This window comes from Bos indicus, chromosome 2 (genome assembly GCF_029378745.1).
Source record: "Bos indicus isolate NIAB-ARS_2022 breed Sahiwal x Tharparkar chromosome 2, NIAB-ARS_B.indTharparkar_mat_pri_1.0, whole genome shotgun sequence".
NCBI lineage: Eukaryota > Metazoa > Chordata > Mammalia > Artiodactyla > Bovidae > Bos > Bos indicus.
In genome coordinates, this window is record NC_091761.1 from 15111351 (window position 1) to 15123942 (window position 12592).

General features: G+C 38.3%; 1 protein-coding gene across 2 annotated transcripts in view; it reads right to left on the minus strand.

Moving 5' to 3' along the window:
* The window catches only part of ITGA4 (integrin subunit alpha 4), a 96422-nt gene that overhangs the window by 46994 nt on the left and 36836 nt on the right, over positions 1-12592 (minus strand). The window contains exons 11-14 of one of the 2 annotated variants that reach the window (XM_019969847.2): positions 5556-5650; positions 4276-4366; positions 3614-3659; positions 3081-3235 (exon numbers count right to left, since the gene is read on the minus strand). In XM_019969847.2, coding sequence (XP_019825406.2) covers positions 3081-3235; positions 3614-3659; positions 4276-4366; positions 5556-5650 — 387 coding nt within the window. Of the gene's footprint in view, positions 1-3080; positions 3236-3613; positions 3660-4275; positions 4367-5549; positions 5651-12592 lie in introns of those variants that run through there. The other variant, XR_011570628.1, reaches the window with a different exon arrangement.

Genomic DNA, 12592 nt, shown 5'->3' on the forward strand with positions numbered 1-12592 from the left:
TGTTACCAGGGTCATGTTCTCAAATGGCTACTACTTCAACCAATAATCGGATGGAGGTTCTGCTCACTGCCCTATCACTGAGTCTTTAATGAGGACTTTTGCAGAACGTTATTAAACATGAATCTGATCTATATCTGTAAGAAAAGAATCTAAGAAAGAATGAATATGTGTATAACTGAATCACTTTGCTGTACGCCTGAAACAAAAAACATTGCAAATCAACTATACTCGAATAAAATTAAAGTTAAATAAATGAATCTGATCTAAAGTAGAAAATATCAGGCTCATTCTATACTTCTTATTACAGGCTGATAAGACTGAGGCCTCTGTCACATATCTAAAGCTTGGTTCAGTATTTGCTTCCCTTCATGATGTTTGAAGGACAGCCTACAGGGTCAAGGGTATGAACAATTCTTGATAGATCCTGTGGGGTACAGGAAATTTATGAATTTTTAACATCAAAATGGTAAACTCTTTTATGTTTCTCTCCTACCATGGGCCAGTTTCATTAGTAGTTATCCTAACATTAGCTTAAATATAATATAATTAGGAACATTAATTTGCTAGGAAAAAAATAATGCTTATGAAGTGACATATATAAGATTTGAGATTAACCACAATGTTGCACGAACCATATCAAAGCTAGTTTTTCAGGACTTCCCTAGTGGTACAGTGGATAAAATCTGCCTGCCAGAATACTCTTTGACATAAATCACAGCAAAATCCTCTATGACCCACCTCCTAGTGTAATGAAAATAAAAACAAAAATAAACAAGTGGAACCTAATTAAGCTTGAAAGCTTTTGCATAACAAAGGAAACTATAAGCAAGGTAAAAAGACAACCCTCAGAATGGGAGAAAATAATAGAAATGAAACAATTGACAAAGGATTAATTTCTAAAATATACAAACAGCTCATGTAGCTCAATACCAGAAAAATAAACAATGCCGTCAAAAAAATGGTAGAAGACTAACCAGACATTTCTTCAAAGAAGACATACTGATGGCTAATAAACACATGAAAAGATGCTCAACATTGCCCATTATTAGAGAAACGCAAAGCAAAATTACAATGAGGTATCATCTCACACCAGTCACAATGATCATCATCAAAAAGTCTACAGGCAATAAATGCTGGAGAAGGTGTGGAGAAAAGGGACCCTCTTGTACTGTTGGGAATGCAAACTGATACAGCCACTATGGAGAAGAGTTTGGAGATTCCTTAAGAAACTAGGAATAAAACTACCGTGTGACTCAGCAATCCCACTGCTGGTTCTATACCCTGAGGAAGTCTTAATTGAAAAAGACACATGTACCCCAATGTTTATTGCAGCCCTATTTACAATAGCCAGGACATGGAACCAACCTAGATGTTCATCAAAAGATGAATGATAAAGAAGTTGTGGTACATATACAAAATGGAATATTACTCAGCAATAAAAAGGAATGCATTTAAGTCAGTTCTAATGAGGTGGATGGACCTAAAGCCAATTATACAGAGAGAAGTAAATCAGAAAGAGAAAGGCAAATATCATCTAATAACACATATATATGGAATCTAGAGAGATGGTACTGATGATCCTATTTACAGGGCAGCAAAAGGAGATGCAGATATAAAGGACAGATTTTTGAACACAGCAGGGGAAGGAAAGGGTGGGATGATTTGAGAGAGTAGCACTGAAACATATACATTTCCACATGTAAAATAGATAGCCAGTGGGAATTTGCTGTATGATGCAGGGAGCCCAAAGCTGGTGCTCTGTTACAACCTAAACGGGTGGGATGAGGGGAGAGGTGGAAGGGAGGTACAGAGGGAGGGGACATATGTAAACCTATGGCTGATTCACGCTGATGTACGGCGGAAATCATCACAATATTGTAATCATATTCCAATTAAAAAAAAAAAAGAATCTGCTTGCCAATGCAAGGGACATAGGTTCAATCCCTGGTCTAGGAAGATTCCAGAGAAGGCAATGGCAATCCACTCCAGTACTCTTGCCTGGAAAATCCCATGGACGGAGGAGCCTGGTAGGCTGCAGTCCATGGGGTCGTGAAGAGTTGGTCACGACTGAGCGACTTCACTTTCACTTTTCACTTTCATGCACTGGAGAAGGAAATGGCAACCCACTCCAGTGTTCTTGCCTGGAGAATCCCAAGGATGGGGGAGCCTGGTGGGCTGCCATCTCTGGGGTCGCACAGAGTCGGACATGACTGAAGTGACTTAGCAGCAGCAGGGAGATTCTACATGCAAATAAGCCCTCGAGCCACAACTCCCGAGCCCACGTGCTGCAACTACTGAAGCCTGTGTTCTGTGGGGCCCACAAGCCACAACTACCAAGCCTGGGCACCACAAGTACTGAAGCCCTAGAAGCCATGCTCCACAGCAAGGTGTCACTGCAATGAGAAGCCCGTGCATTGAAACGCAGCGTGGCCCCCACTCTCTGCAAGTAGAGAAAGCCTGCACAAAGCAACCAAGACCTAGCACAGTCAAAAAGAAATACAATTATATACATAAGCTACTTTCTCCAGAGCGGATAATTGAGAGCTGTCTATGTACAGGCATATGGGCGTAGCTCTTAGAAACCAACTGTCATAGTAAATCCTGAAGAGATGTGTCTTATTTATCAAAATTAGAACCAGGACCCAGACTTTCAGATAAGCTTCTTCAATTACCCAAACAGGATAGGGTAAGAAGAAAAGAAACTTCTTCCTCTCAGGCCTTCCAACTTAAGCCAGCTCAAGACTTCAGTAAGCCTAGTAAAACAGGAGGAGCTATGGTGATGTTTTTTTTATTTTAAAGAGATCTTACAGATTAAGCTCAGTTAGTTCACCTTAAATAATACAGCAAGTGATATTTTTGTTCTACTTCTTGCAATAATATTTAAACAACTAAAGCCTGAACTTATCCAACTCATTGGTTGGAACAAACCAAGAATCCAGAAGGTGATGAAGAAAGGCTGCTCTCTCCTGCCCTAAAAACCACTCCATGGTGAAATATGGAAAATCCTCGAAAGATGATCATGAGATTTACGAGGGAAGTGCACATTCTGTCAGGCATTAATTCTGTAAGGGCACCCTTACCCATATAATCTGGAACCTTTTTGCCCTTATATGAGAAACAGAGTGTCAGATCCATGCACACAGAGGGCAATCCATTTTCAATACAGTCAAAATTTGTCCTATTTACTGACTCGGGATGGTTTAAAGAAGCTTCGACAATCACTACAGGTCTTGTCCTAAGAAGGAAATAAAATTAGCAATATTAATTGCCCAATTATTTTTCATTAAGGTGACAAATACATTTGCATTGTCAGTTTCCACTGATCAAGTAATTTCATGAAACTGCTTAATAGCATATATACATATATACACACAATTATATTTTCATGTATGAATCAAAATAAATTTTTATTAAAATCTCTAAAAATATTGACTGAGATGATTTAAGTATATATCCAGGTAAGATGGGCAAAGTATCCTAAAGTTCAATAATTAAATTTCAGAGTACCAAAAAGAGTATTATGAGGTCACCATCATGCTGATTTTAAAAACTGCCTCCCATCATTTACAATTAAGCCCAATTGTCATTAAGCGGTGAAATCTATCAACCTTACCTTAGCAACACAGCAGAATCAGACCGAAAAGCACCAACTGCTACATCTGGAGGAAGAAAAAAATAACACAGATTAATGATCATCATTAGTCAAAGAGAATTACTTTCAGCCATAAATACTTAACTACATATCACCTTGTGACTATATCAAAATACTATTTACAGAAAATTAATTAGAAAAGATACGCTTACATCTTAAGATTCATTTCACATGTGTCTGAATCTGCTCATTTACAATGAAATTCATCCCTTTATCATATAATATAAACATAAACATTATGATATAAACATATGATATAAAGACAGCCTTACTAAAAGAAAATTCAATTTTTGGACTACGAACACTCGCTGAGATATCTCCTTTCAAATTACAAAAAAAAAATCCTCTTCTTTTCATCATCATATGTTTGATTTATTCTCCTGAATGCTTTTAACTTTTTTGAAAACAAGGAATAAAACATTAAGTAACTAACAGTGTAAAAGCTTAGTAATTATTTGATTACTTCTGACCTGTGTGTGAATTCAAAAGAGTACTAAAAATGAAGGAAAAAACTCACTAGTAAATCAACACTTTTTTCTACCAGTTGTATGTACTTCACTGTAAAGCATCACCCACAACAGTGCTTATTTCAATATATAAAATATAGTCAACTTTATACTCACCTAGATATCCATTGTTATCTGCATCAATTTGTCCAGATATAGACTGTCCAAACATACTTAATGAGTTACTGATTTGACGTCCTTCAATTCTCTGAAAAAATAGTAAAGTTGACTGGGAAGCAGGGTTTAAACATCTAATATCCCAGAGAAACAATGATTGAGTTAAATAATGAGCCCTGACACATTATTAACAAATGCATTGTAGTTAAGGCAAATACATGTGTCTGGGAGAAAGAGTAGTCACCGTCTTGAAGTGGAGAACTGACATCTGTTTTGTGACATGAAAAAAACTGCTTCCTTCACCTTGTGAGCAAAGGGAAAATTATGTAGTAAAGATCTCCTGAGACACTCCTGACACTCTCTCCTCAGTCTTTTTTCAGGCTCTGTGCTTATTTCCCTGAGCAACAGGAGGAATCAAACTGATCATAAGAAAATTAGACATTTATGATCACTTAGTGGAGCCTACTTCTTAGATTTATAATAACCATCTTGTTTGGCCAGATTGGCTTCTAGTATTTGACAAGGACAACTCAAGTCAGATATGTGCTTGCTATTCCACGTGTCTAATCTCCTGTGCAGACGTTGATTTACAAGCATCAGAGTTGTCCAAGAGAATTCGGATTCTTTAATAGACAAATATATCTCTTTCATGTTATATCGAGGATCATTTACCCACCTTGCCTAATCAAAAATAACAGTATTAGCTAAAGTTTCCATAAGAGTATCTTTGGAAAGATTTCTCTTCTCTGCATGTGCGTGTAGTTTTTTTCTATGCAGTGAATTGTCCTGATTTTTCAAAATATGAAATTAAAGTCAGAGTTAGGTCAGGAAACCTTAATAAAGTGCTCTCATCTCACTGCTTTGCACTGAAAGGAACACAGAGTTTCATTTGAGTCTTTGCTCTTCCTGTGCAACCTCCAGGGAAGATGGGGCTTTAGCCATGAAGCGAGACAGTTAACCAAATCCACATGGGCTTACTTGGAAGAGTAGGGGTATTACCTCAGAACATAAATCTGAGGACATGCAGAGAGAAATCAGGAAGAGGTTAAAGACAAAGTAGAATGGAAGTGAACCAGAACTCTTGTTTACGGAAATAAAATGATTTCATAGAGTTATTAATGACCTTAAAAATGAGACCATCTACTGTTATTATAAGAAAATGGTGAAACAGTATTAAGTATTTGAAAGCACAAGAAAAATAAGTACATGTTAACACTGGAAGTTTTAAGAAGGATTTTATTACCAATGTTTCTTTTGAAAATAGACTAGTATTATCCCACCTGTGAGAAGGTTGTTGAGATCCCATCTACTCGGCCATTGTAAATATAAATAGCACCTTGCAAGTCATCTTCCTGTGGGGCTCCAATAGCAACATCTATTCAAGAATTTAAATGGCAGAAAACAAACTCTTAATGCAAAGAATGAGACTCTGAAAACTAGCCTTCATGCTCTTTACTTAATATCACATAGGAAAACTCCTTATCAATAAACAATATTTTCACTGGACAGAAAAAAATATATACAATACTATCATTGTCATAACAATGTACAGGGTTGTACGGTCAAGTCTATGTGTGGAAATTAGAGTCTTATGGTCTCAGAGGTAGGCTAAGAGAATGGTTAAGGACGTGGGTCCTATCGCCAGACCATCAGGGCCTGGCCCCAGCACTATCCGGTGCCCAGCTGTCTCTATGGTTGTTCAGTCGCTGACCCCAGGGACTGCAGCACGCCAGGCTTCCCTGTCCTTCACTGGGCCCAACTCTTTTTTTCCTTGGCCATGCTGTATGGCATGTGGGATCTTAGCCCCCTGACCAGGGATCAGACCTGCACCCTCTGTGTTGGAAGGCAGATTCTTAATCAGGGACTGCCAGGGAAGTTCCTGGGCCCGTTTCTTCACCTCTCTGTATCTCAGTTTTCTCAGTTCAGCACAGGATCATGGAAGAACTCACCTTGGTGCTGAAGAATGTAACTCATGTGAAGTGCTTAGAGCAGTGTGTAGCATAGAATCAGTTATTATCATCTCTAAACAATATAAACCACAAGAACCTTTTTGAGTTATAGGTTTTACTTATTTCCAAAGTGAATTCTAAATTAATTCCTGTTCCAATGAAGGATATGTTTTCATAAGACCAAGAGAAAATGGAAACTGAATAACATGCTTAAGTGCTATAAATACAAAGTACACAGGAGGAAAAAAAAGTTTATAAGAACATTTCATTGTCTTTACCAAATATTATGCCAATTTATTTGGGTATATTCATATATTTTTAGAGTGATTTTTTTCCATATTACTTTAACAGAAACTAAAATACAGAAAGTTTGCTTTCATGATATTTATCACTATTCATCAGATCTAAAAGTTTTTCAACTACAGTTGTAATATTGCACTGCTTTTTCAATAGGAATAAAACTCTGTGCCAAATTCTGCCCAATTTTAAAAATACAAAACTTTATTTTATTCTAAAATTAAATAGTAGACACACCTTAAGCCTGTTTTGCTTAGACATACCAAACCTAGCCTCTTTTAACTTGTGCAAAGTATTTTCAATTTTTAGGTACAAAATATATCCATTCATTTATTCATTCAGTGGAAAACTACTGAGCGCCTACTGCATACCAGATATGTGTCAGAGTATCTATAGGACACCACAGGACAGGGTCACAAAAAGGAACTGATAGTCTAGTGGGGAAGCTGCTGCTGCTGCTGCTGCATCGCTTCAGTCATGTCCAACTCTGTGCGACCCCAGAGACGGCAGCCCACCAGGCTCCCCCGTCCCTGGGATTCTCCAGGCAAGAACACTGGAGTGGGTTGCCATTTCCTTCTCCAATGCATGAAAGTGACAAGTGAAAGCGAAGTCGCTCAGTCGTGTCCGACTCTGTGTGACCCCATGGACTACAGCCCACCAGGCTCCTCTGTCCATGGGATTTTCCAGGCAAGAGTACTAGAGTGGGATGCCATTGCCTTCTCCCTAGCGGGGAAGAACAGCAAGTAAAAATAATAACATGGCATGCAGGGAAAAGGTGGTGAAAATTAGGGAAGACTTCTCATAGAATATGATGACCAAAGTGAGATTATAGTAGGTCAGAGCCAGGTGAAAAAAGACAATGTTCGGACAGAGGACACAGCCTGTGCCATCGTAGGGGAGCGAGAAGCAGCACGGCACGAGGGAGAGTGACAATTTGGAATAGTTGGAGCCATTTCTGTGCAGACTGAATAAATCAAGCAACATAATGGGGAGGGAGAGGAAGAAGGAGAGAGAAAGAGGGAGACAAGGGTGAGTGAGGAAAGAGTGAGGAAAGAGTAAGGGAGGAAGCATCCTGTAGCCACTGGATACGAGCCCACTTAGCAATGTCATTCATGGGGCGGGGGTGGGGGGGGCACGGGTTATACTTCAACCATGTGGCTACTCCTGAGTACCTATTAACAGAATTTTGTACCTTGATTCTTGATGATAATATAGGAAAAGATAGCAAGTTGGGTTACGAAGCTGATACTGCAAGAATTCTGTTTATCAGTTACTAGCACAAGTGATCTATATTAATAAAAATATCTTGAAACAATACAAATGAACCTTTTCAGCTGAACTATTAAGCCAGCCCAGATCAATTTAATTCCAAGCAGAACATATTTAAGTATATTCAGACGCTGGCTTATATATAGATCCAAACTCTTCCTTCCTAAGATGAAACTTGGATCTCTTATATAATGTCCTAAAGTTCCAGCTATCATTATAGAAATAAGGAGAATACATTATTAATAATAAAATGTTTTTCCACCCCTGTGCAACTTAGTTGGGACAAAACCTAGAGAATAAACATGGAGATATTTGACAACTTTAACTTTTCATTTGAACATTTATTACACTGTTAGTATAAACCATAACAATTATCATTAGTATGACCATAACAATCTAACATCAGCTAGTAATTATATGCTGTTTACAAGGCAGGCATTGTGCTAAAGGCTTAACATACAAAATTCATGTTATTTTCACATAACCCACTATAACTCATGTAACTCTCTCAACAGCACTGTCAAATACTTTTTGATCCTCACTTTTTTTAGATGAAGAAATTGAGGTAAGAATAAAACTCGCTAAAGGTTATAGAGCTAGGATGTGGTAATGTATGAAAGTGTTGGTCGCTCAGTTGTGCCTGACTCTTGGTGTCCCCATGGACTATAGCCTGCTGGGCTCCTCTTGTTCATGGCATTCTCCAGGAAAGAATACCGGAGTGGGTTGTCATTCCCTTCTTCAGGGAAATCTTCCTGATCCAGAGATCAAACTCAGGTCTCCTGCATTGCAGGCAGATTCTCTACCCGTGTAAACCATCAGGGAAGCCTGGATGTGGTAGGATGCGGTAGAGTGGGATTTAAACCCTGCAGTATGGCTCCAGAACCTGTACTCTCCATCACCATGCTCTATAAAGTCATTAACATAGAGTTATGACCAACACCCTCCCCTCCTAGCACTTATTCCTCTACTGTGTGAAAGAAATGTTCACTATGTGACTTGATATATAAGAATCTCAGGGCCATATAAATTGATATAGCATATAGTTCACAATTGTAGAACTTTATTATGGTTCAGCTCAAAAAAATATTCAAAGATACAGTCTAAAAGTCAGATGAGTTGCTCAGATGCTAAAGAATCTGCCTGCAACTCAGGAGACTCGGGGTCAATCCCTGGGTCGGGAAGATCCCCTGGAGGAGAGAATGGCAATCCACTCCAGTATTCTTGCCTGGAGAATCCCATGGGCAGAGGAGGCTGGCAGGCTACAGCCCATGGGGTCACAAAGAGTTGGACACAACTGAGTAACACTTTCACTTTCCAGGCTCAACTTGGAAAACATAAACCGGAATTAAGTGGTCCTGCCAGAACCATTTTATGGCTAAAATGCTATCTGTCTGTCTGTCTGATCATATTGGTTGAATAGGTTTGTCTATTACCTATTCTGTGAAATGTTTATGCTGGACTCTTGCCAAATTGATCGATTATCATCTGAGAAAATAGCTTGTTTTGCTTTTCTAAGGACACAGGAAATATATTCTAATATATTCTAATTTTTTCCTTTTGAAGAAAAAAAAGTGATGTCACGAATGCCAAAATAACTGAGGTCTACTATGTAAAGCATTACAAAGCTGTGCACAGTAAAAGGACATGAAGTCTGATCTGCATCTAAGACTGGAGGTGGAAGGAAAACAAACAGGTAGGGTTTTCCTCTCTTTTCTACACAATCCCACATACTCTGCCATGAAGAGGAAGTGACTTCACTCATATCCCAGAAAAATAAACTAAGTTAGAAGATGGGGAAAAAGAACAGGGGATCACATAATGAAAAAATAAAAGACAGATGCCTTCTGGCTCACCCAGACAGATATGATAGGATGGAATTAAAGACCTCAGTGAAGAGCTAGAACACAAAAAGCCTACTTCCAAGCCAACATGGTCTTGGCTAGCATCTAAAATGCGGAAAACACACACCCATGGGCAAAACAGAAATGCTCTTCAGTCATAAAAAAGAAGGAAATTCTGTCATTTGTAACAACATGGATGGGCCTTGAGGGCATTATGCTAAGTAAGTCAGACAGACAAAGACAAATACTGTGTAATCTCACTTGTATGTGGAATTAGGGGAAAAAAATCCGCATAGAAACAGAGGTCAGATTGTTGTTTGTCAGAGAGTCGGGTAACTGGGTAAAGGCGGTCAAAAAATACAAACTGCCAATTAGAAGATCAGTTAAGTCTTGGGGATATACAGCATGGTGACTGTAGCTGAAAATGTTGTATATTTGGGAGGTGCTAAGAGAGTTGATCTTAAAAGTTCTCATCACAAGGAAAAAAAATTGCAACTATGTGAGGTGATGCTGCTGCTAATTCGCTTCAGTCATATCGGACTCTGTGCGACCCCATAGACAGCAGCCCACCAGGCTCCTCTGTCCCTGGGATTCTCTAGGCAAGAACACTGGAGTGGGTTGCCATTGCCTTCTCCAGTGTGAGGTGATAGATGGTGACTAAACACTGTAGTAAGCATTTTGCAATACACATATATCAAATCATTATGTTGTATACCTTAAACTTATTCAATGTTACATGCAATTATAACTCAATAAAACTGGAAGAAAAAACTGAATTAGTAAAAGATATATGATGTTATAAACATGCACTAAAATGAATCAGAATTAATGTGGCCACTGGATGTAAATATGTTGTGAACTATATATGAAATCATAAATAGCACAAAATATGCTGGAATACTGCAAACATTCATTTGAATAATCATCTTCCATGCATATAGATATTACCTTTAGAAGATGTGTGCTGAGGACTCCAAGACACAAAGTGCTGTGTGAAAGCCACGGTTCTCATATTCACTCAAATTCTGCATCGTGCCCTGAAGATTTCCTCTAAATTCCCCCTTTCTAAGTCTCCTGGACAACACATTTTCTGCCTGTCTTTCACATAACTAGAAAATTGTCTTGGATTTTCCCAAGTACTGGAGTGACTTTGATAAGGGAACCTGCCTACTATCCATCACATTTTTGTAACTCAATCTGTTTATAAGAATCATTCAAGTTCATCACTGACATTTAGATACTACAAAAAAACCATTCCTCATGTGCACATATACAAATATGTTCAATCAAAATAGTGAATATTCTTCTTAAGATCTGTCAATTAAAACAGGATGTGGAAGGAATTTTTTCATGTCTTAATCTGATATTCCATTTGAATGTAAAACTAAAAAAAGTATGCCACTGTTTCCTTCATTTACATTCATTATGGCACATACTCTACAGCTGGCATGGTACAACTGACAAAAAATAAGTCTTCGATAGATAACACAGAACTGATGATTAATTGTGAAATGTAATATCCGTCTAAACATTTTATAGATATTTTAATGTAAAATTTAATGTGTAATCATAACCACAAAGATATATACACATACTATAAAAGTATGTTTATGTCCTTTTGTTTTAAAAATAGTAAAATCCAGAAATGGCATTTGTAGGCCAAATTATACTATTTCACATTCAAGAGGGCTCACTGGAAGCATATTTTCAATAGCCAACCAGCATTCTCCTTGTAGAATACCATATTTTAAATATTTAAAGTAGAATGAAGCATTTAGGCAAAACAAGATGCAAAGTGAGCCTTTATAGCACTTCCTCAATTACGTCCAGTATATAAGGAAGTTTTTTTTTAAATTATATAATTCTTTTTTTTTAATTTTATTTTATTTTATTTTTAAACTTTACATAATTGTATTAGTTTTGCCAAATATCAAAATGAATCCACCACAGGTATACCTGTGTTCCCCATCCTGAACCCTCCTCCCTCCTCCCTCCCCATACCATCCCTCTGGGTCGTCCCAGTGCACTAGCCCCAAGCATCCAGTATCGTGCATCGAACCTGGACTGGCATCTAGTTTCATACATGATATTTTACATGTTTCAATGCCATTCTCCCAAATCTTCCCACCCTCTCCCTCTCCCACAGAGTCCACAAGACTGTTCTATACATCAGTGTCTCTTTTGCTGTCTTGTACACCGGGTTATTGTTAGCATCTTTCTAAATTCCATATATATATGCGTTAGTATACTGTATTGGTGTTTTTCCTTCTGGCTTACGGAAGTTTTGACCTACTCCTACCAGATACAAATTGCCAAAAACCATTTCCGGAAGATAATTCTGAGTCTTGAAAATATCAAATACTTATTTGCTGAACTCTAGAAATTATACACTCTCCTTTCAAACCCATTCATTATTTTAGGCACAGTTTTAATGGACTTAGTTAACCACTTAGAACTAGATTGAAGTCAGCACATTTTAAGAGAGAAGGCTGGTAGAGGCAGATCCTTCAACAGCAGGACTGATACCTCAGCAACAGTCACAGTGCTGATGAGACCATCCATCCCATTGCTGAAATGCATCCCTATCAGGTGGCAAATAGCCCCTGTCTTCGAGTCTGCCGGTTTCTCCCTTCCTACTACTCAGGATTCTCTCCTGGGACCCCAACCCCCCCACCATCAGACCCCCTTTCCCCACAACAGGACAACCTCAACAAGGAGAGCCTGGCTCAGTAAGGGGCTTTCAGAGCCGGGCTAAAGCTCTGCAGCCAGCCGCTGCTGGGTTTTATCAGTGTCTTACTACACTGATAGTTAAATATATGATCCAATGAGTCTGTGATACACATTTTCTTCCACATTTTCACATTTCTGAAATCAGCATTCGTCTTAAAATAGAAAAATAGTGTCTCAGTTTAAGAGGCACCATTTTTTAGGGGCACATAAAACAATGACTTAAAACAACTT